Below are 25,377 nucleotides of genomic sequence, written 5' to 3'. Positions count from 1 at the left end.
CAGGCCCACTTGAACTACTGATCTGATCAGTTTCCGCATCTCCATCAGGGGACCTGGGTTCGAATCCCAGTCTTGTCAATTGCTTTTTGCTGGTTTATGCTAAATTAGGTATAATTTGTTTTTTAATAAAATGACTTTTTCTGCCGATATGCACATGCTAATCATGCGAGAGAGTCGGGGCTACATCAATAATACTTCTAGGGTTAGGTTCTCGACGTGTCTGCGGATGTCCCCCAACGGGGTATTACATCGTTGATATGCATAGAGTTATTGTAGGGCTTTTAGGTACTAATGAATGGATGACCGCTCAAAGGTAAGATCTAGATTTCCGATATAAAATAAGAAAAAGAAATCATGTCTATCCAAGCTGTATTCCTTCCTGTCATAGCCTCTCGCCTCTTGGAATAAAATATAATAATAAAAAATAATATCTAATCCAATGTTACTCGATTGATCTTCAAAGAGCGTCTTAGGAGAAACCCTGATCTGCTTGCGGACTTGTTCCTCGCCGCTCGGCTACAATTACCTTCATCCCCAGACCAGTGGCCAGCGTCTGCATACATCTGCCGAGGGCTCCATACCCGATTATCCTTGCGTTCTCCTCGCTATATAGTAAATGATCCTTAGCCCTATAAATAACATAGGGCTCGCCGGCTACTCTATCATTAATACAGGCCATGTACTCCTCGAGGAGTCAAGACGTCCAGGAGCGAGTTTGACCATCATCACTACGGTAAGACCTATTCCGCTGGATTATTACTGGTTGCGAGCGTGCCACATAACTTTCATATTCATCGATAAGGAGTCACCCTAGCATATATTTGCGCTGTTTAGAGAAGTTCAGCTACGGTTTGGGGGAATGCCTGCAGATTGACCTCGGCGATGGACTCTATACTTTATCGGCATTATGCATTACCATGTGGCCTGCTGTTTTAAGGAAGTTGAGAGTGAAATGATTGTTTGGTTACGTTCGATGCGCATGGTTGCTGTAAAGCTCGAAGATCCTACCTGGGGAAGTAGGGATTCTCTCTGAGCACCCATCTCGTTCTATGGAACAGGAACGAGACTGTATCCCTGATTTAATATTCAAGGAAGGCTTAGATATGGGAAGAAGTAGCCGGATAATCATAAATTTTATTTGAACAAAAAAGGCCGTCAAGTTGAGGGTGTGAGCCTGTGAGCCTCGCAGGTCAGGCGGCCTTTATTTACAGGATGCAAAATTTTTATAAGATAAAAATTTTGGACTTATAGGGACACACTGCGGAGGCTAAAAAAATGGAAATACTATATATAGCGCTGTGTTTATCGCAGAGGTGGTCTTTTTCTGAGCATTAGTATCCATTCGTTGCCGGCTACAATGCCAGCACCGCTAGGTAGATTTACAACTAGAATATGAGGACCTGTGAAATTGACGCCGAAAATGGCCGCTTTGGAGGCCAGAAACGGCCGCCTTTCCACCCGTAACTTTGGGCCGCGGCGGCCGCACTCTATATAACCCGAAGACCAGGAGGTCCAAGCGCGCTAATTTGAAATTAAAATGGACATGCCCAATGTATTTTCGAGTGGCGGGGAAAGACTGGAACAGTGTGATGGACGTGGCAGATTCGCGTTGGCCTAAGATGCTGGTATCAGAGTCACATAGAGTGGAAGGAAGGTCCCAGGGCCAAGGATTTCCTCAGATTATTGGTCGGGCTCGTGCCGAACCCAACAGATCTATCTTACTTTGAGTGATTTACCCTACTTCGCGATTGATGAAGGAGCCGAACATTCGATACGGGTCGCCATCTAGCTACAATATCTTGTCGAATTCACGCCTGATCTTCCCCGGCAAACGTATGGTGGCGCCTAAATGACAACAAGATCTTCTTTTTCCATTGCGGACAGCTGCAAGCCTGTCCAAGATCAATGCTGGAGGCTCCGTGGATTGCCGTAATAACGATTATTGTCGCAGTGATTGTCAAACAAAGGGAGGGGGTCTTGGCCATGGTCATCGTGCAGCTTCCGAAGAGTCTCTGCGATTACTGAATCTAGCACTCTTCGTCGACTGATCGTGGGTTTTCTTTTTGATGATAAGCGGAGGACATGGACCGGTACAGATAACTTGCATTCGTGGGCCGTTTGGTAGTCATAGTCGGCATTGTTAAGGTCGACAACGAAATAGGAATGCTTGTCGGGGTGAATCGTGACCGCAAGCAAACGAGTGGTGTTATTCCCATGGCGCGCACAGAGGCTATTCTGCACCTCCAAGGTAAATGGACGCATCGATTCTAAATAATCGTTCGGATCAAGAATCCTAGTTGGGGTATCACCCAGTATTCGCATCGTTCCGGTAACATCATCTTCAGGCAACTCGAACAAGACCTCTCGAATTTGGCCCAGGATGCGGTTGCGGATCTGTTGAATTGAGTCGTCCATGGATGGTAAAGGTGTGATTGTGTGGCAATGAATGGGCGTTGCTAACCTCCCCGTGCATATATGGAGAGGATATAAGTCTCGCTTCAATGGAAAGTTCATCATTCTTTGTTGAGCGGGAGGATCAATGTTCTTCCGCGCTTGCCTTCTTTGGGCTGTCCCCAGTCAGCACGAGGAGCGGTGAAGGTTGGTCGCCTTAGTGACAGTGTGGACCCCTCCGTCACACCCAATCGGACCGCATCCCGCCCCAACCAATGCAAGAGCAACAGATCAGCGGCACGCTGATGTCTTCCTTCGATGAAGGCTGAGCCAATCAGAACCTAATAAACATGGGTGATGCAAAATTGAGTGGTGCTATTCGGGTGAGTTCACAGTGCGGCTCTTGCTCAGTTCGAAATAACATCATCCTACCGCCGTCTGTTCACCTCTGTCCCCGCCTTGCCCTGCCTTGCCCCGTCTGTTCATGAATGCAAGTGTATATCAACTTGAGTTACCCCGTTTTCTCTCGGTATCGGTATTTGACTGTCATGCCATGTAGGCCGCGTTCCGCTATTGGTCCGGTTGACTGGCGCGCAGCTAAGCAAAACTGGGTTGTTAGGTCGCGAATTGGGTAGAATCATTTACGGAATATTATTTATCCGCTGACCACGAGATTTTTCAGGAAGCAGGCTGCCGGCCAGCATTCTCAAGCTTCCATAAAATGCAACGCCTACAAGAGAAAAATCGCAGGCTTCGAGATGAACTTCACCGGGAGAGGAAGAAGCATCAAAAGACGCAAGAGGAACTTTCCTAGCAAAGAGAAAGGCATGTTTTAGAATGCAAGATCTGCTATATATAGCCAGATCGCTCGGTGACTATCCTATGTGGGCATATGGTCTGCGAGTTGTGCGCAGGAGATCTTGAAACACCGAAGAGGTGTCCTATCTGTCGAGAGCATTCGCAGGATATATCGGATGCTACCCTTTTGCAGGATAAAGCATTTAACTATATCGTGCTGTAGGTCTAGTTCAATGACTCGAGTTTAAGCACGGAAGCCGTTTTTCTATATTGCTTTCTCCACCGTACCGTAGAGCTATAAAAATATAAAAACAAGAGTGGGTTGCGGTCCAAAACCCTACCTAAAGACGGGATCTTGGATCCTCTAGAGATCAAAAACACACAGGAAGTCCAATAGTAAACGGTCTGCTCCAGATATATACCCGTAATGCGCTCCTGCTGCTTGGCGTCATTAAGCAGCATCAATCCCCAGAGCTGGTACAGTAGGCGGCGATAAAACAGATTTCTTTAGTAGCGACAAGACCCTAGGGACTTGTGAGTCCCAGTAGAGATATTTTCCCACCCGGTCACGGAACGAAGGCCACTCACTGTCGCTGTAGACAACTCCATACGATCGGAGCACGGCCAGAGCTTTCTTGCGCTCCTCCTCGAAGAAACTGGAGTTCGCATCATTATTCGCACGCTGAAGTCGAGTCCTAGACCAGCTCAGGATCATCATCTAGGCCATTAATTCGCTATGGTACCAAGATGTGACCTATGGCTCGAAGACCTTAGACAGACGGGAATCTGCTGTCCCTGCAAGCTTCAGAGTCGGCGGTAATTGTCCGCTACAACACGAAGGAGGTGTTGCTTCTCTGAAAAGGCCTCCACCGTCGGTGGCATGCGGGCATAATAGAACCGTAGCATCTTTAAACGACGACCGCTCACAACACAAACCACCTCTCGGCCTAGAGCACAAGATTCCAAACAACCCGAGATTGCAAGTCATCGGACACAGTCCTCATCAGCCTCGCTGGTTACTCCCTCATCCAGACCCACTGCAGTCGTCAATCCGGTCTCCATTTTTTAGGTGACTGCATGATCATGGGCGGGATTGCGCAGTCGCAGGCCATCTTTGGCCTCGGGATGAAGCATCAGCTGAAACCAGGCGAGACTGCGTTGTTTGCGCTATTGGCGGGTATCAACCCGTGGTGGATTTAAAGATATATCTTCAGAAGCTGGAGAGACTGACGATGACGATAACCGGGTGCTAATACGCCCGACTCCGTATGCCTCGCTTCGCTCGGCCCTATCTGAGGTTGTATCACACAGCCCCGATGCTGTAGATTAGTCTACTACCCCTATTCTCGAGCGTAGACGATTAAGCGTCACCGTGTCCTTGATATTATATCGGCTTAGCTAAAACGCGTGGATCGGCAGTATAGGGAAAGCGAAAACCTAAGAGGGGTATTTACCTAATAAGAGACCTAGCAATATCTTCTATTGTTTAGATTCTATTTAGGGGCCGGGTAAGTATTACGCTTCGGGATCGCTAGATCGATAGGCTTAAGTGTTTTCGGTTTTATTAGTTTAAATAGGATTCTTAAGGTTAAGAGCTTAACGGTGGTAAACGGTAGTAACCGCTCGCTCTAGGCTATTAGGTTCGAACACGAGCCCGAGAGGATCATCGATAAGGTTTTTTTTGCTATTGTATAGTTATAATAAGGCGTAGCACCTATAGCTACTAAGAACTAACCCACGAACTAAGGTAGAGAATATAGATAGGGTAGATATAAAGAAATAGGTCACACGGATAGAGTAGCAAGATAGGTAAGGTAGCGTAGTAAATCAGCGAACTAAGGAGGCTAGGAAGGGTATCGAGGGCAAAAGGACAGAGGGAAAATTCGGGAAATAATAGAATAAGCGAACTACGTTGAGGAAATACTCGATAAAAGAAAATATTAATTAATTCCGTATCGATCGGAATATAAGTAAGTAGTTAGCGAAAATATAAAGCGCTATTTAGGATATAGCTTCCCCTAAAGCCGGGGCGACCTCTTCCCGGCGTTACTTATATAGGTAGAAAGGCGAAAATAATCCTAATAAAGAGCTTAAGGTAGAGGTAAAAAGCCCGGCCGTAGTTTACGACCGAAAAGAAAAAAGGGAGTCGGGTAGGGCTGACGGGGACTCCGATTAGGCGAGACAAATCGCAGGGGCGTAGCAGTGAGTGTAAAGTAGACGGGGTAGAAAGAAAAAAGATAGAGGAAGAAAGGAGGCCAAAAGGAAGGGGAGTTCTTTTATGTGGTGAGGTGACAAGACGGCGTAATAGGGCGTTAAACCGGAAACGGCAAAATTAACCAGAAAAGGGAATTCACAGGTCCTACTATTACAGAATAAAAAGATAGGTCTCACCATGGCCCTGGTATATTAATTTTTAGCAGGAAGAAGATTTGCTGTCTAGGAGAAAAAGAAAGAGATATAAAATAGGAACTGATATAGAATATATAAAATTCCAGCGCAGAAAAAAAATGACAAGACTGGGATTCGAACCCAGGTCCCCTGATGGAGATGCGGAAACTGATACAGAACCAGTGAGTCCAGGTGAGCCTGAACCGCACGCCTTAGACCGCTCGGCCATCTTGCCGTGTTACTGAAACAAACCGCTTTTTAGTGCATAGTAAGCATAGTAAGCAAAACCCCCTTCACTTACTCTAATTAGCAAATCAATATGTCCTACATACATAGCCTTGGAATAACCTACCTGCTAACTAGATGCTTTCTACTTCCCTAATTATGTGCTTGAATATTGATATTAGATCTACCAGCACTTGAAAAATACCGGCTAGTACGCTGTTGCCTTGAAAAATAATTAAAATGAAAAATGTCAGCCTTGATGGTGGAGAAATATAAATCGGAATCTTGCGCTTACAGTGTCATGAACCTTAAGCAAGGCTTAGGAGAAGTCAACTATTTGATCGAATCGGCAATAAGAATCTACTCCAAGTATCAAAGAGCCAAATATACCCAGAAACCCTCAAATATCTTTATCTTGCGCATTCTGTTCATCCCGTCTTTGTTTTTGTTTGTGTTTCAGCGGTTGACCGCCCAGCGCCATCCGCCGCGTGGACACTTTCGGAGTCTCGACTCTTGGAACATTTCAATCCCTCAATCCCCCGCGAAATTCTGTCTTCAGCGACCTCGAATTCAATATTTCATCCGGTCGCTGCTTGACTCTCATCATATCTTAGCCCATCATGACCCTGGCCGAGGAGTTTCGCTCGAGAAACTTCAGTACGTATCACCTTGTGTTCCGACGTTGCGACGTCGATCAGCCCCAGTCTTGCTAATATCGCCATCGCCCAGGCATCTACGGACAATGGTCAGTATACCATGTTGTATCCATTTCCCCAATAATCCCTCCTTCGAACCCGGCCGTGGAGGAAAACCGCAGTTGAAGGATGGCTGCCTAACACCTGGGCGGCACCTGCGACTTCCGAACCCTTGCTTTCGCTCCCCGCAAATAAATGCTCCGGTCTGACAAGGTTATCTCTAGGACGGGTGTGGTAGGCATTGTGCTCTGCTTTGCCCTCGGCATTGCCAACATCTTCACACTACATGCTCTGCGCATCGTGTTTAGTGTTCTCTGCCTGTGAGTTCGACCGCCCGCTGGAAAGTGCGACCAAGTATCCTGACCATATCTAGCTGCTCCGCGTTTGTCCTGATCTTCGTTGAAATCCCCTTCCTCCTCCGCATCTGTCCCACGTCCGGCAAGTTCGATGAGTTCATTCGCCGCTTCACCACCAACTGGATGCGCGCCGCCATGTACACCATCCTGAGCGCTATCCAATGGGCCAGTCTTTGCAGCGGCGCCTCGAGTCTGATTGCTGTTGCGGTGGTGCTCATCATTGCGGCGGCCTTCTATGCGCTGGCCGGCCTTAAGAGCCAGGAGTTTGTCGGTAGCAAGACTCTGGGAGGCCAAGGCATTGCGCAGATGATCGTCTGATGCCTTGACGTCTTAATCGAGACCCTTCCTGCGTGCTCTTTCTACTGGGGCTGGAATGTCTGCTTGTCGGCATATTACCCTGGGCGGTTGATGAAATACCCGATGCTCGATGCCTCCCCAATCGTGATGGGTACCGGGCATTGGAATGCGCCATGATCTCTCTTTATTCTTTCCTTGTCATTCTGTACTTGTATGTCTCCATTTGCTTGGGATGAGCACGCCGAGCATGTCTTTGTTTTCAAAGTCGATGAGCGTTCCTGCAAACATCTTCGGGACTTTCATGTATGGTTAGAGTCCGTGTTAGGTATTATGATTGCTACTCTTTATCTCTGGAGTGACTCGGCCAGCTTGTAATGCCTGTAATGCCTGTTCTGCCGATGGCCATGCATGAATCCATGCTTTCAAGGTTGTCTTGATTGAGATTAACTAAGAGGAATTCATTTGCTCGGCGCTTCTTACTACCACCTCAAGAATCGAGAGTTCCCTATGCTAGTTGCCTAGAGGACTATAATCGAGAATATGCATAAAAACAGCAACATAGACAATCATTTCGGCATATACTGGGTGCATCATAGCACGATATGCACAAAGAAAGACCCGAGTTAGCGCAACAAAAAGAACAGAGACCGAATCCCCCAAAGCTAGCTAGCATATAACAGCATCATGTCCATAATCATTCCCGTATTCAAGCCAGAAGACAAAAGAATCAAACATTAAAGTAGCACAGCGCACTCAAATCAAAAGCAAAAGGCTGGAACTGATTCGTCGTCCCACAAGCCTTATCCCCCTTATCACTGTCATAGTCGTGTCCATTGTACATGAACTGGATTGTGCAGCCCCTCTTACCACCGGGCGGGTTCCAGCACCCAGTAACATTAGTGGGGGAGCTGAGCCCACCCCCAGAGAAGAGGCAGTTGTCACAGACGCTGTCCTTCTGGGTACAGGCTTCGGGGTTGATCTTTTGCCCGTTGGCGTTGAACACCATATTGCTGTTGAAATAGGATCCGCCGCCTTCTCCCTCGCCGCCGGCGCCGCCGGGGTTGGGCACCGTCGTGCCCTCGCACTGCAGCACGAATTGCGAGTTGCCTGATTTATCTTCGGGGCCGTCGCCGCGGCGGGCGAGTGCGTTGTCGGTGGGTGGGATGGCGCTTGCGGCAGTGAGGGTGGTTAGGGTTGTGAGGATGGGGAGGAACTTCATCGTTGGAGAAAGAAGGGTATGTGTGGAATTGATATAGAATGCAGTGGTTGTTTTGCGATTGAATGCAATTGACTCTTTCTGAGAGTCTCCCTTGAGCCGCAAAATGAAGATCTGGGTTGTATTCTTGAAGATGATGAGATGGTTGTTGTCTAAATCTTTCCCCTGGGGTTTTACATGCCCTTTTTATATCTGAAGATGGACAGGAACCGCTAGCTCACCCCACTGCGATCAACACACCGTGCCTGGCCACAAAGCCGGGGGGAGATTTTACGAGCCCTAGCTGCTCTCAGCCAGTAGGGATATCAGGATCTCGAGCATGAGGATGTATATCCGCTTTCATTACTTTACACTAGCATATCCTTAGCCCGATTGCCAGCGTCATCGCTAGCTAGAATCCAAGAGTCGGAGTGAGATCCTCTTGCACATGTAACACATCACGTCGAGATCATCACAGCCCAATGTCTGCCGTATCCCGGTTGCGCGTGGCTTGGGACAGGACGCATGATCCGGGGGGTTACATTTGGCCCCATGGAATTTTAAGAACAGGATGATCCTCAATCGCTGTAGGCATGGTTCAATAAATTTAGATCAAGTTTCTACAATAGATGATCACAGCATATATCAAGTCTCTGAAGAGTGCAAGAATATAGGGCATATACTGTACACATCTGCTACCCTTCTGGTCATAGCTTTGGTTAACCTCCATCCTTCAGGATCTTGCCCTTGAAGCCCTATATGCACAGCAGTGTTTATTATCTCAAGCTGCATATGCATTCTTTTTTTTTTCTTATCCCAATGACAAAATACTGGAGAACTGGGCGCCGAAAAAAAAAAAAAAAAAAATACCCCAAATTCTCTTGCATCATCTCACGATTTGATCGGCACCCGATACAACATAGGACAGGGATCTCGGGGACTATGGCCGGTCGGATTTGATCCACACTGGATCGGTGCTGATCCGTTACTCTATGCATAATCATGATCAACCGTTTGGACGCAATTCATAGGGCAGGGAAAGCATCAGCATGCACCTCCGAGAACTCTCGGCGCATATGATTTGTGAGAAATGTCTCCTCGTGAGGTTAAAGATCGGTGGACTAGAGACCTTCAATTCTCAGCTCGGCAGCAAAGCACTACCGAGTTAGGTATGTCGAACCAACGCATGTTTGAAACTAGTAATTTGCAAGATGCATAACCCTGGCTTGGAGATAACGCATGATTCATGTTGCCCGTCAGTTGGTATATGTTTACCTGCCGAACGTGGTATGCCGACCTGTGTGCTGTACTTCGACTGGATGCACAAGAAGAGTTTGGTTTTTCAAGTCCTGCCGCAGCCTTATCATCAAGCGAGGAGAGAAACAAGATTATCAGATGATGCCGGGATCGGAATTGTGTAACTGATGACGTTAAGCCATCGTGGTTTCTCCCTGATTGGCGTGTCTTCCCCACACGCAACATCCACGGTCCCCGTGGGGGCCGGATCGCCATATATCAACAGTTGTGGCGATCGCACGGACTAGGGTTGTGAGTTTGGGCAGTGTTCTTATTGATTGGTAGGGGTCAAGGCATATAACTGGATAGTGCGAGAGGAGCTGATTATTGTCTGTTGCATGAACCATAGAACCGTGCTGTGATGAAAAAAAAAAAAAAAAACCGATCGGCATTTTCGCTACCATGGACCAGCTACCGGGGGGGGGGGCTGCAAGACAAGGGGGCCAGGATATATCTATCGCATTGAAGCACCTCGGAAGATCAAATGCAACAGCAGATCCCTCTTGGCACATGGGAATTCTTATGCCACTACTACTATTATTTTGCAAGACTAGAGACAATCCTCGCTCTAGACATGTCCTCTACTCAATTTCACGTCACTGAAGAATCCTGGGGCCGCCATTACCGTGCGGTCACCGATAGTAAAGACGGAGGCAAGCGTCACTTCTTCATCGAAAACTCCCAGTTTTCATCCCAAAAGCCCGATATCACTATCCACGACGGGGCCGACATCAATGACTCCGTCATCGGGCTATCCAAGTTCCGGCGCCTTTCATCAGATTGCGATGTCACATTAATCGAGGACGAGCAGACCAATAAGACAGACTGGGTACCTCTGATCAAGAAAGGTCTTGTGTCCGCGAGTTATTCTTTCTATATCCCCATCCAGGGCCAACTAAGCCACCTCGTTTGGAAAAAGACCCGTTCTATGGGCAGCCATTCCAGTCCCTATGCGAACATGAAACTGGTGGACGAGGACAGCCAGAATGTCTTGGCTGTGTTCTCTTCTGATACTTATTCGTTAACCGCGGGTCGTCTGGATATGACCGGGGATTATGGTGAACGGGTTGATCGGATGGTGTTGCTGACTGGTCTTGCGGTGCGAGAACGACAACGACGACAGAATAAGGGTTCTGTACGGGCTCGTCGGGATAGTGTGTTTACGGTTGGGGCTGCGGGTGGTGGTGCTGGTAGTGGCGGTGGTTGCTAGCAGACTGAAAACTCGAGGTAGAGGAATGGGATATTAATTTTAAAATATGGAACTTCAGATGATATCCCGAGCTTTCTTTCTTTCTGTCTATCTTCTATAAACAGAAAAAGCCAAACCTATGATCTCATTGGGAGATAATCAAATACATTACGTTTCCTTAAGATCAAGGCGGTGCCCTGTCATCCTTGTGGAAGTCCTGAATCTTAAGGCGATGTAGGCCAAACAGCAAGAGAAGGCCCTGATATACCAGTCAAGTGTGGCCTGAGTAAACAGGCTGTTTAGTGTAGACACCTAAGGGCAAGTATATACTTGGTCTATGCTGGGATGCTGTCTTGACGTAGAGATCACTTTCCAATCAGTACATAATGAGAAATGATGACCTCTATTAGCCATAAATTATTTAAAGAAAGACATCCTAGAGGCCAAGGACTATCGGTTCACGCATACACACTAGCATGACAATCTGAGGTTTACCCCGCAAATTGATTCTCTGCGGCGGTTATTTACGTAGCGGTCAGCACCGGCCAGAGTGGATCTTCTTTTAGGTCTGCTCACGGGGGTCTACTAACAAAGTTTTCCTAGTCTACTAGTACCTATACTATACTCTAGTCAGGATAAGTGCAACGTGCATATAATGCGGAGAGCTCTCACCGCCTCCACCAGCCAATCCAGCGGCAGTGAATAAGCAAGAGCCTTATCAAGATAGAGGAAGGTGATATCAAGATATCAACGAGACTTAGGGTTCTTAGGGTTAAAAATATCTCTCTCTCTTCGAGTATCTATTTCGGTTTTTCCCAAGATAAGCAAAAATACAAAGGATCCCAGGACCATGGCCGGAAATTGAGGTATGAGGCATTAATTGAATCTCGACCAGTCCATCAATAATAAGGTATTTGCTTATTGGATCCCCGAGAAACAGCGCGGATTATCCCCTCCAACTGATCTCATCGGGGCCTGTAACGCAGTGGCTCAGTGGTGTATGGTCACACCGCTGTAATAAACCGTAATTATCCACTTATAGTAGTGTAACTCATGTCAGGCATGGACAGGTGGGTCTGGCAGAAAGGGCTACATCATCCTCGTTCTGACTCTTCCATTCTGGAATTGCTTCAATTTCTTGGATTCTCTGCCCCCCCCCTTTTTTTTTTTCTTGTATTACTTCTGTCCAATTGACGCTGAACAGATCAATCTGGGTAAGTGTGCTGTGATCTGGTGCAGGCCCCCGACAGTTCCGCCCGTGGTACATTGGTTATGCATGTCACCGTCAGAGTGCCTGCTTCTGCGTTGTCTAGGCATACCCAGACGTGCCTGACTGTCGGCGGCCCACTGCTCCGGCCAAGTCTTGTCTCGCGTCATTTTTTCAGCTGACCAGTTCCCCTCATAGCTTCCTCAATACCTCCACCATGTCAACCCAAACTGCTCCGGTCATCCCCCCCCGACCGGCTCGATCTCCCCAACCGCCCTCATCGATAGACATGCCCATGATCCCCCCACGCCCAAACAACCGAGGAACGGATCGATCAAGTTCCCCAATGCGCGACAGCTATGCCCCATCGCCATTCAATGAATGGAGTGGGCCGAGCATGACCCGGACCGTTTCGAATGATGCGCCACCCCGGCCCCCGAGTGTCACAATACCGTCCCTGGGTGAGGAGGGCATTGAATACGCGGATCTGGATGTGGGGAACCTGTCCGACAGCCATCACCAGACGCCGGCCGAGACTCGCAATGTCAACAGTGAACTCAAGATCCATGCCCCGAGGCCGTCTCTGCCGACGTCGAGTGCAAAGGCCCAGGTGGCGGCGGTCACCCGCACGGATTCTCGGCAGGCCGCAGCAGCAGGCCTTGGTCAGGATCGCTACCCAGCTCATGAGGAGCACGATCGTCCCGGCCGCTCGCTGCACTCTCGGGCCAGTGGCTCGCGGGCCGACTCGACTGCTTCGGACCGCCGACTCTCTGCCCATCTTGGAGATGACCACGGCTTTCGAGTCCCCATGTACCCCAATGCGGGCGATGTCCAGGCGCCCTCGCCAAGCCCGTATCTCGACCAAGGCTCTCAGCGACCGGGCCGCAACCATAACCGCACCCGAAGTGCTCGGGATTCCTCTTTGCCCCCGGGCAGCTATGGCCTGCATGGCCACGGTGTGCAGCACACCGATCAGTTTGAGAAGGCCTGGTATGAGAAACACCCTGACGAATATGCCAAGGAAGAGGGACAGTATGGCCCCGGTGTAGGCACTCCCCGCCCTGATTGGGCTCTGAGCAGTGACGATCTGAACAAAATCGTCAGAACCTCAGCCGCAAGTGGCTCTGGAATTGGTGAGTACCATGATGTAATAATTTTTCTGGACACTCCACTCACATGTCACCAGGCACTTCTCCTGCCATGACGGGCACTCCCGAGGAGGAGGTCGGCTATCTTGCATCGGACGAATATATGCACCGGATGGTTTCTCCGCCGCCGGATGGCCATCATACTTCTCAGCCTGCAGTGGAATCGCCCCTGCGACAGATGAGCTTCCCTGCATCGGAAATACAACCGAAGGATGCACCTGGTTCCTCGTTGCGTCATGGCCGCACCAGCTCACATGGACACCATGAGGGTGAGGTGATTCATGTTGATGACCCGATTCATCATTTGCATCACCCGGATGGATTTACTCCGACTCCAGCACTCGAAGAACATACCCCCGAGGACGAAGAGCCTCCCGAAGAGGAAGAACCAATTCTGGCGGCCGACGAAGTGCGTCCGGAGTCGGCGTATTTGCACCCCGCCATCTCTCCGACTTTTGAGCACCGGGGGAGCTTTGACGAGGACCGCAGTCGCACTCCTAGTGTCTCACATAGCCGCTCGAACAGCCGTTCCGCCAGTGCTCAAGGTGCTAGGCCTTTGCTGACCCGCTGGGACTCGCGGGAGCCGCGCGAAGACATACACACCCCTCTTGAGGATGTGGAGGAGTACGAGCCATTGTTTCCAGAGGAAGAAAAGAAGGAACCTCCTGTCTCGGCCGCCGATCGCTTCAAGAAACGCCCCGACACACTCAAGCACCGTTTCCCTAGTGAAGATATTTGGGAAGATACCCCGAACAGTCTGCAACTCCACGCTACTGTGACCATCCCAGACCTGCCCAAGCATGACTCTGCTGAGACATTTGAGACACCCGAGCAGGAGGCCGCACGGAGGATGCAGACAGATAAGGTCGACTCACACCAAGTGGCCGCTCATATCCTGGAAGGCGAGGGTGCCCGTGAGAAAGCCACGGCTCCTGTGCGACCAGACCTCACGAAGCAGCGGTTCCCCAGCCGTGATATCTGGGAGGATGCTCCCGATAGTCAGCAACTAGTGACCACGGTCGAGCCTGCAGCCGAGGAACTCAAGAGCCCCGAAGTACCCACGAAGCCCATTCTCCCGGCACGCCCGCAGAAACAGCCCCAGTCCACGTCACCGACCGAGAAACGCCAGCCGCCAGTGATTCCCGGCAGACCCAAGCCCCAGATCCCGATTCGGCCTGCTAGACCGAGCTCCAAGCCCTCGGCGGATAATGTGACCCAAGCCCCTTCTGTCGAATCGAAGGAGGCTCCGGCTGTACCCAAGGCGAAGCCCGCGGTACCGGCTCGCCCGAACGGAAGCAAGATCGCCGCATTGAAGGCGGGATTCCTTACCGACCTGAACTCGCGCCTGCAGTTCGGCCCCCAGCAACCCAAGCAGGAGAAGGAGCCCGAGCTGCCGGCCGAAAAGCAGCCTCTCAGCGATGCTCGCAAGGGGAGAGCCCGTGGCCCAGCCCGAAGGAAGCCCGCCGTGGAACCCGCTAAAGCTAAGCTCCCGTCCATCCCCGAGGTTAAGATCACCCAAACCTGGGATGTGTGGCAGATTGGCACAGACGGTGGTTTGGTCGTCGGTGCTGGTGATGTGCTCACCAAGCCTGATCAGCCCTCTGCCGTCCTGACGCAGGTTCCCCCAACTTCCGAGCCGCCCATGGCGTCTCCGCTTGCCAAGAACACTGCAGGCGAGCCCGTCGATCCGACCCTGGAATCTTCTGCTGTTGACGACGTCGCCTCTCCCAGCACGGTCACTGTCTCCCAGGAAGAGTCTCCCCTTGCCCCGGCCTCGACTCTCGAGAGCTCAGAGGGTATTGATTCTGCGTCTGCCACTGAACCCAAGGAGTCTGGGCCATCACCCAAACCGGAGACTGCTGGTATTCCTCAGCCCGGCTTTGAATTCATTCCCGACCCTGACAAGTTAGATGATGCTATCGAGACCATGGCCGCCTCGGCTGATGGCAAGAGGCAATCGGATGGCCAGATCCACGATCAAGAGAATTAGAGCTAGCCTGCGTCGCCCGATACTTGTTTCTGTTATTTCTTACCCTGCCTTTTTTTCATTTTTTTTTTCTTCTACCTTTTCTTCACTTCATGATGTTTGCTTTTTGCTCATGACGAACTCGGATATTGGGGATGAGCGCCGAAGCGCAACAACCGGATCATAACACTTGCCCCCCCCACCTCTTCTTTCAATACTGTTTCGTTTAATCAATGGTTGATCTTCGGATTCTCAAGCCTCTTTGTGGTTCTAGTATTCACTGCTCCGATGCTAGAATTGCACCTTTGTGTTTTGTATTCACACCTCACCCACCCACAACAGCTCAATATATGTGGCTCTCTTTAGGAATATAATCTATAATCCCCCTCGTAAACTATCTCGCTGAACTTTGAAGCCAGATCAGATCAGATCAGCCTACCTCTAGATATTGTCATTGTTAAAACAACCAAGAGCGTTACAAATAGAATATGAGGACCTGTGAATTCGACGCCGAAAATGGCTCCCCTTTGCAGCCCCGTCCAGGCGCCCTCTCTTTTCGTCTCATCTCGCCGGGCGCCTATAAAATGGTTCCCTTTCCTCCCTCCCCTCTCAGTGACTCAAAGTCTCTCTTCATCACCCAGCTCACTCCTCAAATCGACTTTGACAACCTTGTTGTCCGTGACTCCGGATCCTCACCTCGGTTATCCATCCTGGCTTTTCTCGATGGCTCCTGTTCTCGTTCGGTCGGCTCAGGAAGATGAGCACCAATACTGGACCGACCCCATCCTTTGCGAGGAAACTCGAGCCAGACTGGAACATTTCCATCGTTCTGGATGGCTACCGCCAAACTTCAAGCCAAGAACCTTGCTAGGTATTGCCGTTGTCGAACGCTACTGGCGAAAGTGAGTGTGGATATCCTCAGAATCAGGCACCGTGGGTAGGGTCAACTCACGAGAATAGGTATTCCATTCAGTCGAAGGCGGACTATGTGGACTTTCTTCTTTTGGAGGATGAAGCGATCTTTAAGAACTTTTTCGACTGGATATTCAGAACATCACGAGAGAAGAGGCTGCAGTCTTACGATGAGTACTGGCGCCGACTTTGCCAGTATTTCGAATTGTTTGCTCGTCGTGTCAATGAACATGTCCATACACAGATGCGACGAGTACGGGCATTCCTTCCCTGCGTGGAGAGATTAGACTAATGTGGCACAGTTTTTAGACGGTCCCTTCCAGGCCGAGCGCAAGATTCCCCGACGAAGGACAAGAATACTTTAGACGTAGAGGTCTTCTGTGCGATCTACCGTCATCACTGGGTCCATTCGAGGTTTTTTCGTCATGGGAACATGATCGTTCAATTTGCTACAGTGCAGCTATGGTCTGCTATTACCGGAACTCGCCCCGGTGTCTTGCTTCCACAAAATACCTATCTGCCCGACAATTCCTCCCTTGGCAAACGCAAACGAACCCACACGTTTGAAAGTATATTTCATTGAAAGATCTTCCGGACTCAGTCTGCTATCGTGATATTAAACTTTTCTACCTAAAAGATCCTCAAAGCAAACGTGACGTTCTCTGTGCCATAATAGAGTTTCGCAATCTTAAGGGTCGGCCGGAAGGCGCCGATGGGTAAGGAGGCAACTGTACCGCAAACTTACATATCAATTGACCTGACGCTTATGTTTCTTTTCAGAACCAAGTTTTTCATGCACGGTGACTACCAACTGGCATATTGCCCGATCGCTCAGATAATCTCGTTCGCTTTCCTTGACGGGGCTTTTGTCAATACGGAGCTCACGCCAGAGCTCATTTAGCGGCTGAGAGTTCCTAAGCACAGTTCATCCCTTCCTCTTCGGTAGAAACCACAAGTTCTGAACACCCCCATTCTTCGACGCTTTGAGCGCACTCCGTACGGTTACGAACTCCATAAGTCTTTATCGATGACTTATGAATCAAGTCGGCAAGCCCTCAAAGAGTTGGGCCGAGACGCCAAATTTGAAGACGATATAGGGCATTACAACTTTCGCCGTTGGACGGCAAATGAAGTCAATAGTAAGTTTGGTGCGCCGAATTGATGAATTTGATTATCGCCATGGAAGGCGGAGACTTTTTCCCACCGAGGTTGACTAGCAACGTTTAGGGAGTTTCACGAGCCAAGAACGGCAAAGGGTGCTTGGTCAATCGGGCGACGCCGTCTTTGAAAAGCATTATCAATCGCAATTCATTGGATATGATCTACAGCATGTTGTTCTTCTTCGACCGTCTCAGGAAGGCCTACTACGTTTTGCCGGAAGCATGCTCAGGAAAAGGGATATTCACGCCCCGTCTAAGCTTACCGATTCGCACAAGCGTGCCATTTGCCAAAATCCAGATATCCTGCAGCTAAGACGAGAGAAGAGAGAGCTCTATGCAGAGATGCGATCCCTGGCCGGCACTATTAAGAATGCCCGACTTTCCTTTCCGCACCTTTATCAAAAGCACGAGAATGTTAAAAAAGATATCTCTAAACTTCGAAAGAGGTTAGCAACCGACACGCGAGAGGCAGCTAGGAAAGACCATTTCCACAATGCGCCTTGTGTTAGAGATTGATAGACAGATCATGCAACTCCTCGGCAATTCTGATGAAGCTTCTAATGATGCCTCTGGTGGAGAACTTTTACGGGCCTGATACAGAGACCTTCGACGATGATAAGTTACTTACCCGACGCATCCAGGTTACTAAAGACATGGTTGCACTCTTGCAACTTTGCGAACCGAACAGACGAGGCAATCGAGTTAATTGGAATATTGACGATGAATATGGTTTTCTTGACCGGCCAGAAGCATCGCTGTCCCCTAGGGAGGATAGCATGAAATGCGCAGCCGATGTCTGCATCATTTGCTATGGTCTATCGCGTCAATCATCATCGAGCCTTCCTCCGCATAAGTTTCCTTCAAATCGGCTGGATTCGCTTCGTCGTTATTTAATCGATATGCACCTAGTTTATGCACGCGGTGGAATCAGTTGCAATTGGGAAGAGTGTCGCAATGTCCCCCATTTTAGCGAGATCACCGGGTTCTTAGCCCATGCTTACACTGCACACTCATACGATGTCAACCTCAAGTTGTGTCATAATTAAGAAGTGGGAGGCCCAGTATAGACCTTATATCGAACAGCTAGAAACGCGGATTCTCAGGCTCGGGAAAGGCGACCTGGCGCGCGTATCTGATCTTGACAATCCTCAAGTTACTGAGAGGCTGAAAGTTCAGGAGTCCTGTTGGAATTGTGCCGGAAATAAATAGGCTTTCCCCAACGAAGAAAGCTACAAGGGAATTGGCTTGCAGACTTTCTCTCCTGATATAGTATACGCACCCTACGATAACCAACTAGTGTCAGAGTCTGGTAGAGATAAGTCTTTATTTACCTTCCTCTTGCCTAAAGACGACATTTCTTTGCTCGTCTGTTCCATCATCCCCGTGCAAGAAGGAGATTTTCTAGGTGTCTTTTCTGGTAAGATTCGTTTCTCGGAAACCTAGAGTCCCACACACGGTATTCGCAGTCCTATCGACAACCTGTGGTTAGACTATTCTCAAGTTACTGGTACGCTGAACCAAATGCTCGTTTCAGAAACTGGTGGGTCCATAAACGTTCGTATCCAGTGGGATTTGATCCACGATGATGTTGATACAGATAATTGCACCTCCTGGAGAGTTTCGGTGAAAGCTACTAAGCCAATAATACCGTTTGAACCTCTCGTTCGCGAGGCTGCTCAGCAAGAGCAATATGCATTGCACTTATCTTCTGAGCATACAAAGAGAGGCTTTCTCGAACTTTGCGAAACTGACTAAAACTATGTTGAACATCTTGATTACTATTTTTTTTATCGGAGACGGCATTTTGCTGCTCATCTAACATCTTGCCGGGGGCCATTAGAATACGATTAGAGAGCATATTCATTCGCTGGATGGACAGGCGACAACCCAGGAAGCTCAGGACGTTGAAAACAAGATACAGACCCCAGGGACAAAAATCAGATAGCGCATAACTGGCTATAATAATCTTTTTTTTTCGATCTGACGTGGTATTAAAAGATGAATCTTCAAGGCTGAGACGTCATGGGTGAGGTATTAAGGTAAATCCTATATTATTATACGAGGTAGTTTATGTGTCTAGACTAAAGGCTCATGTATATCGGGAGCAGCTGCACGGTGCTCAGTGGGTCCACGTATATTGACACAATTAAGGTTATAAATGGCCAGCGGATGCCCTTCAGAAACCATACTACTTAATCATCGAATTCTGCTGCTTCGAGCTCGTCTTTCGTATCCAATCATCCGAAGCCGTTGAATCCCAAGACCTTCCAACTCAGATTTCTACGATAGTCCTGAAGCGAAATAGGCCAAAGACAAACCCAAAGGATTTACTATCCGTCGGCACCGATACAAGGCCATCACCAAAGTGAGTCATTATTCTGCTAGCCCGAGCGACTGATCACTAACATTCGAATGTCCGAAGTTCCGTCCTTAACCAAGTTGAATATCGATTTTATCTTTCATGAAGTTTATTCCGAGATCTCCCAACTTCAATCTGACAGCATAACCTTCGAGCTTCGTGTACAGCAGGAAAAAAATGAGCTGAAAGAGCAAATGCGAGAAATACGGGAATACATTTGGGCGCTTGAAGCACAAAACCAAACTCTGAGAGAGCAAATTAGCTCTGGGCATCATACGAATAGTACTAAGCCCGACGACCATCAAAATGTGGAATGCCAGCAAGATTGTGCGGATAGCTGAGGGTCTGCTTGAGTTGGGGAACCGATTATGCTACTCCTTTCTCCACCTTGGAGTGGCTCGGTCTCCGCGGCAAGTCAGGACAGACCAGCGAGTCCGGGTGGGCAATTGATCATAGATCGTAGGGATCGTCGCTGATAGTTCCTACGAAGCATCCTAGGAATCAGGAGGTCGAGGGACCGTCTACGGAGTACAACCGTGGCATCCTGTGAAATGTACATTTGCTTTGCGCCTTTCCGCCAGCAAAACTCCGCCTGAAAAGCCGAAGATAACAACTATAATCAATCTGCAAAGAATTTTAAAAAGGCGCGACTTGAGGGGTTTCCAGGAGGCAAAAAAGCGAACGTCCTAGAATTTTCTAGCAGGTTCGTAAACTAATAGATGCCGGGGACGATACGGCTGCGAACAATAGATGTATAGCGCTTCCAGTCGGCGCCATATTTCCTCTTGCACTTCTCTTCGTCACGTCGCTCCCGGTGGATGAGGAGAACACCGAAATAAATCATGAAGAAGTAAGTGAAAATAATCCCCCACCCGCGGACTTCAGGGGTCTGTATTGCCTGTTTCTGTACGTCGCCAGCGCTGTTGATACTTTCAACCATGGTATAGCCAGCAAGTCCAGTGGGCAATGAATACGACCACGACATTAGCCAGTCACCTAAGTAGTTGATATGGCGCGCTAATCCCCACCAGCCGGAAATCATCAACTTGGAGCCACTCGATGTCGGAATGTATTGAATATGCTTCACATGGTGGCCGTCGGGGTCCGTACGGAAACGGTTCTTCTGATTGTTGGCGCCGCGGAAGATCCAGTATCCCACACCGGTAATGGTCAAAGTTAACATAATATCTTTCAAACATAATTCCAATGGGAAAACCGCAAGGTATCTGGTTTGAAGATTGTAGATGAATGGTACCCATACCAGGTGTCCAAATGAAAGCATATAGCCAAATCCATCCATAATCACATCAATGGTGGTTAACACTGCTGGTTCCATGTATAGCGCATCCAGCACATAGAAGGTTTGGAATGCGGCCGAGAGTGCGATAGAGTTGGAGATATAGCCGTATGTTCTGTATTGGCGAGCCACGTTGGACAAGTTCAATATAATCCACCCAAGCAGTCCCGGCCTCATCTCACACCATACATTGATATCAACCGTTCGCGAGGCTTCATCGACAAAAGTGATCGGCAGTTGTATCCGCGGATTCAGCTCCCGGCCTATGAAAAAGTCATACAGAGCATTTCCAGTGTGGCCGCCCGGCGCCAACTCTCTTAGTTCGGGATTGGGTTGACCGGGCTCAGGGACCGAGAAACTTTTTGCATAAACGAAAGTTGCGAGGACTATGCAGATGATCAAATTTGCCGTGATAATCTGCAAGTAGTTGTCCCACAGAAAGACCCATATAACGAAATCAGCACCGTATAAACATGTGCCCAGAGCGAGACCAGAGAGGATCCAAATGGCAGAAGAAAAAGCTAGAACCGGATTAGGCGATACTGTAAGAAGACCATCGATGGGTTCATACCGTTGAACTTGTAGCGAAGCCTTCCTTTGCAGGCCAATTCTGTGCCCTCAACTACCTTGCCAGGTAGAAACACGTACAGGATCAGACTGAGCAAGTAATAGCTCAGCACCCACAGTGTTACTTGTAGGTCAAAAAAAGCATTGAGACCGCCTTGGGGCCAATTAACGTCCTCCTTTAACGTATCGAGGGATAATGTGGATGGATCGAGCAGCGACGGAGCAGGGCAGCCAGACACATCATTGCAGAGAAAAGTGAAGGCATAGATAAGAGTTGAGAGACCGACAATGAATCCAAATGCGCCGAGACTGATGAATGTTAATCTTAGGGATTAAGCAGGCGACCAGGGGATCACATACGGCTTACCACACCCATAGCCCAGCTTCTCCTGGACTGATTTAACTGGTGCCTTGCCAGCTTTGGGAACCTTTCTGAGTTTCATGCTGTGTGTCTTTGTAATCAGGCGTAATATCTCGAGGAGAGCAAAGAACACGGTGGGGGCAACGCAAGGGCGACGAGAGTTGTCACACAGCCGCACTTAACCAGAGAACCCACAAAGGAGGCAAGGAAAAAAAAAAACGAGTGCTGGAGGAGTCTCAATGGCTTGAGAACTACGGGGTTCTATAAATGGTGGTGCGATGACAGCAGGACCGTCTAGGGAAGCTTCCGCGAAGGCGAGCTGGTGGTCCGAGCCGGAAAGGTTGCTGGCCGAGGTGGGACCTTTGATTCTCCACACCAACCTTCGATCAGGGATTGGTTGGAGACTTTTGGGTAGCCACTATAGGGTGGTTCCTGAAGAAATCCCATATGTATTAGCTTAGTCTCCTTTACGGACCGAGGAACAGACTGTCTATAGAGGGGATCTCAACTGTAGGTTATCCGCTCGGCCGTGGATTACGTTACAGGTGGAATGTGAGTGACAAAGTGGTCAGACAACAAGCCGCCCCTTTTTCTTGGCATATCTGGTTTGTTTGCCAGTGAGGAATTTCTAGAACGAACAACCCACACGAGACAATACAAAGGGCTATTTTATGTAAGTATTTACATCGGTATCAGAATACAGCCAAGCACGGCGCCAGGGGCAGCCTTACTATAATAGGTATAGTCTGATGCAAGATGAAGTTCTAAAGCAAATTAAATTGAAAGAAATAGGTGATACTGATTTGGTCGGAACAGAAATGTACGTCCAATCAGGTCCATGGGGAGTAGTCTGAATTGTTATGCCTGTACCCATACAAACTTGTCCGGGTGTGAACATGACTAATCTCGGAGGGGACCAGGAAAAAGCAGGTTGAGCTGTCCCTTGGCGGTGTAAACACAATAGAAAGCGCCCACTGGGACAAACCTGGGCAATCCCATGTCACTGTAATCAATATGCCCACCTTTTCTCGACATCTATTTGTATTAATAAATTTCATTTTTACTCAGCCTGTAAGCTTAGCGACCTGGCATGATCGCCATGGCCACTTTCTTTCTACCGGCTAGAGGTCTGTCCTCCATTTGAAAGCGACAAAAGTCAAAACAGCGCTGTCCGGCCCTTAACCGGAGATATTCCACGGCTGACCGCTTGAGTTCGCAACGAGGTAAGCAAACTCATGTTCGAAGTGGGACTGTTGGATAGCTTCTGTTAATTTGGTTTAACAAGACTGGGATGGAGATCGCGATATATTCCAGGGCGGCATCGTTTGCATACTGGTCCTTGAAAACTTATACTCCAGGAGGGACTGATTCAAGTAGGCTGCTGCAACCACCACCACTCTTATGAGAGGTCATAGCGGGTCGAGATGATGGGCTATCAATCAACCGAAGAACCACCCATTGCGCCGTCCTAGTACACTTGGTCTTTGCTTTAGCTCATGCTACCACTCATCAAGTCGTTTTCCACCATCTGGATAAGCTTCAGATATGCTCCTGCATCATTCGTCAGCTTCCAAGACAAACTGAATTGGAGCTCTTCACTTACCTGCAAGCTTCCATCTATTATCCATCGCTTCGAGAATTCTTTTACAACTTAACAATCCCTTGATGTATAGTTCATCGGCGGACTCGCTAGCCAGCCATGCAGATGTGATCGCGCAGTAATATAGACAATGCAGAACAAGGGGGGAAATAGATTCCATATTTATGTTTGCAGCTTCCTCGAGAGCCGAAGCGAATTCAATAAGGCGAGCGGTAGTGTCCTTTAATGTTTGAAGGGCATGTTGAGTGGTTCCACGGATGAGACTAGCCGACTCTGGGCTCCACTCAGCAGGATGTTGGGAGAATGAGTCGCATGAATGATGGCTGGCAATCTTCGTCAAAGCACTGGGATATGATAAGCCACAAGGTCGCACTGCCAAGGATGTGATGATATCACCTGAAGCAGAGTCCAAGAGAAGTATAGTCCAGGTCCACGCCTATAGATTCGGACAAGATGAGCTCCAGGAGTGACTGGATGGCTCCGCAAATTAGGTTGAAATCGGTCGCTGCGAATTGAACATCGTGGTTTCCATCGTCGCAGTGTCGTATTACACGCCCAAGCAGATTGGCTGATTGTGCCAGTCTTGCGAACCGGCTGAGTTTGACATCAGGTGGCGTTGAGGCGAGCACCCGCTCTGGAGGTCTTATATCCTGGTTACTAGGTTAGTGTATCAAACAATTCGCAAAGAATCTGTGCCTCGGGCTCACCCCATTGTCCCAAGCTGTATCATCCGCAGGAATATATGACATTGCGCTTGGTTCCTGTGTGCATAAGGGCCGCTCATCTAGTCCGAGAGTAACGAACCTTAGACACCTGAAGTTAGTTACTTAAGATCTCAGATACAATACCAAAAAAATACCTGTCAAGTATCAAAACAAGCCACCAAACTCTCTGCTTCTCCTCCCAATCAATCCATGTAAGGGGGTTCTGAGCCGTTTGCGAGGAGGAATGACGGTGAGCCCCGAGCGCAACACCCTGGCGAGCACAGGTCCCAACGGACACGTATGCGGCAGGATAAATTGCATGGCCAATCTCGTAGACAGAAATGAGAAGGCCGGCTTGCAGTGTCCTCAGAGATAAGAATCCTGCGGTTTGTAGATTGGATAGAAAATGCTTTGCAGCAACATAAATTGGTGATGTATCTGCTCTTGCCGAGGTCGGAGTATGGCACAGCAGCTCCATGCAGAGTAGCAGCAATGCTTGATCTGCTAGCTGTGGTTGAGCGGATCTCATTCGAGTCAGCTTCAATCTGCTAATAATCGGCATCCACTTATGAATGCTTCCAAGATAGGTTGAGACAAGCTCATCCATTTGATCTTGATCGCCCAGGAATTTTGAAATGTACTCAGGGATAGCAAAGTCCAGAGTGGTCGCCGAATATTTTAAATGTTGCGCGATCTCGTGATCCAAGAAAGTCGCTTGCATATAGAAGTCAGGAGACTGCTGGCTATCCAGAGCAATCTGACTAAAATTTTCCTCTGGAGACAAAGTTGACTCAGATGAGGAATTTGCAACAATCTGCTCAAGATCTTGAACTCTGGAGCGAAGACGTCTTATCTCGTCTTCATGCGGAATTCCTGAGCGCTCAGAGTAGTTGCATGCCTGGACCAGTCTAATAAGACATGTAGGAATCAGCAAGCTAAGTTGGACGATTTTACTGGATCTCGGGCCCGCTTGCCTCGAACATAGTGAACAGCTCGGTAGACCCTTGTCGCACCGACGTTTCTTCTCTTTGCATCGATCGCATGCCTTGGCGGCCAGTTCAGCGGGGGTGCGGCAAACCGGTCCATCAGACCCGACTATACTTCTCATAAACACTGGTAACTTTCTCGTTGCTAGGCGTGTGAGGTGCGACATGTAGTAAGTCTGAACGAATGAGCGATCCAAGCGGGGAATGCTTAGCCTCGGACGAGTTGGAGTCCATCTTCATGCCTTGGCCCTCAGGCTGCGACTGCAGGCAAAGGGGGTCA

At 48.9% G+C, this 25,377-nt stretch overlaps 10 protein-coding genes across 10 annotated transcripts; 5 read left to right on the top strand and 5 right to left on the bottom strand.

Annotated features, from left to right (window-relative positions):
• Nucleotides 1-1,902: 1,902 nt before the first annotated feature.
• NUU61_004818 (uncharacterized protein) lies at nucleotides 1,903-2,415 on the bottom strand (the record flags this gene model as incomplete). The annotated part of the gene is made up of 1 exon (XM_056655400.1): nucleotides 1,903-2,415. One exon carries the CDS (start codon nucleotides 2,413-2,415, stop codon nucleotides 1,903-1,905), a length of 513 nt encoding a protein of 170 aa, XP_056511013.1.
• A 1,039-nt stretch (nucleotides 2,416-3,454) lies between these two features.
• Nucleotides 3,455-3,904, bottom strand: NUU61_004817 (uncharacterized protein; the record flags this gene model as incomplete). Its single annotated transcript, XM_056655399.1, has 3 exons — nucleotides 3,455-3,484; nucleotides 3,571-3,663; nucleotides 3,752-3,904. The coding sequence occupies 3 exons, from the start codon at nucleotides 3,902-3,904 to the stop codon at nucleotides 3,455-3,457; spliced, it is 276 nt and encodes a 91-aa protein (XP_056511012.1).
• A 2,788-nt stretch (nucleotides 3,905-6,692) lies between these two features.
• Nucleotides 6,693-7,171, top strand: NUU61_004816 (Tvp18 family protein; the record flags this gene model as incomplete). Its single annotated transcript, XM_056655398.1, has 2 exons — nucleotides 6,693-6,817; nucleotides 6,871-7,171. The coding sequence occupies 2 exons, from the start codon at nucleotides 6,693-6,695 to the stop codon at nucleotides 7,169-7,171; spliced, it is 426 nt and encodes a 141-aa protein (XP_056511011.1).
• A 706-nt stretch (nucleotides 7,172-7,877) lies between these two features.
• NUU61_004815 (uncharacterized protein) lies at nucleotides 7,878-8,369 on the bottom strand (the record flags this gene model as incomplete). Its single annotated transcript, XM_056655397.1, has 1 exon — nucleotides 7,878-8,369. The coding sequence occupies one exon, from the start codon at nucleotides 8,367-8,369 to the stop codon at nucleotides 7,878-7,880; it is 492 nt and encodes a 163-aa protein (XP_056511010.1).
• A 1,846-nt stretch (nucleotides 8,370-10,215) lies between these two features.
• NUU61_004814 (uncharacterized protein) lies at nucleotides 10,216-10,851 on the top strand (the record flags this gene model as incomplete). The annotated part of the gene is made up of 1 exon (XM_056655396.1): nucleotides 10,216-10,851. The coding sequence occupies one exon, from the start codon at nucleotides 10,216-10,218 to the stop codon at nucleotides 10,849-10,851; it is 636 nt and encodes a 211-aa protein (XP_056511009.1).
• Nucleotides 10,852-12,254: 1,403 nt separating this feature from the next.
• On the top strand, nucleotides 12,255-15,175 carry NUU61_004813 (Aim21 family protein; the record flags this gene model as incomplete). The annotated part of the gene is made up of 2 exons (XM_056655395.1): nucleotides 12,255-13,170; nucleotides 13,224-15,175. 2 exons carry the CDS (start codon nucleotides 12,255-12,257, stop codon nucleotides 15,173-15,175), a joined length of 2,868 nt encoding a protein of 955 aa, XP_056511008.1.
• A 699-nt stretch (nucleotides 15,176-15,874) lies between these two features.
• On the top strand, nucleotides 15,875-16,428 carry NUU61_004812 (uncharacterized protein; the record flags this gene model as incomplete). Its single annotated transcript, XM_056655394.1, has 3 exons — nucleotides 15,875-16,053; nucleotides 16,112-16,316; nucleotides 16,366-16,428. 3 exons carry the CDS (start codon nucleotides 15,875-15,877, stop codon nucleotides 16,426-16,428), a joined length of 447 nt encoding a protein of 148 aa, XP_056511007.1.
• Nucleotides 16,429-16,496: 68 nt separating this feature from the next.
• NUU61_004811 (uncharacterized protein) lies at nucleotides 16,497-16,964 on the top strand (the record flags this gene model as incomplete). The annotated part of the gene is given in 3 exon segments (XM_056655393.1): nucleotides 16,497-16,632; nucleotides 16,650-16,720; nucleotides 16,740-16,964. The coding sequence occupies 3 exon segments, from the start codon at nucleotides 16,497-16,499 to the stop codon at nucleotides 16,962-16,964; spliced, it is 432 nt and encodes a 143-aa protein (XP_056511006.1).
• Nucleotides 16,965-20,294: 3,330 nt separating this feature from the next.
• On the bottom strand, nucleotides 20,295-21,889 carry NUU61_004810 (erg24 C-14 sterol reductase; the record flags this gene model as incomplete). The annotated part of the gene is made up of 3 exons (XM_056655392.1): nucleotides 20,295-21,400; nucleotides 21,451-21,755; nucleotides 21,807-21,889. The coding sequence occupies 3 exons, from the start codon at nucleotides 21,887-21,889 to the stop codon at nucleotides 20,295-20,297; spliced, it is 1,494 nt and encodes a 497-aa protein (XP_056511005.1).
• A 1,407-nt stretch (nucleotides 21,890-23,296) lies between these two features.
• NUU61_004809 (uncharacterized protein) lies at nucleotides 23,297-25,264 on the bottom strand (the record flags this gene model as incomplete). The annotated part of the gene is made up of 5 exons (XM_056655391.1): nucleotides 23,297-23,358; nucleotides 23,411-23,751; nucleotides 23,804-24,057; nucleotides 24,115-24,211; nucleotides 24,267-25,264. The coding sequence occupies 5 exons, from the start codon at nucleotides 25,262-25,264 to the stop codon at nucleotides 23,297-23,299; spliced, it is 1,752 nt and encodes a 583-aa protein (XP_056511004.1).
• Nucleotides 25,265-25,377: the final 113 nt, after the last annotated feature.

The sequence above is a fragment of the Penicillium alfredii genome (genome assembly GCF_028826965.1).
Source record: "Penicillium alfredii strain IBT 34128 chromosome Unknown utg000007l_segment0_segment0, whole genome shotgun sequence".
In the NCBI taxonomy this organism is placed as follows: Eukaryota; Fungi; Ascomycota; class Eurotiomycetes; order Eurotiales; family Aspergillaceae; genus Penicillium; species Penicillium alfredii.
This window is presented reverse-complemented; position numbering and strand designations above follow the sequence as displayed.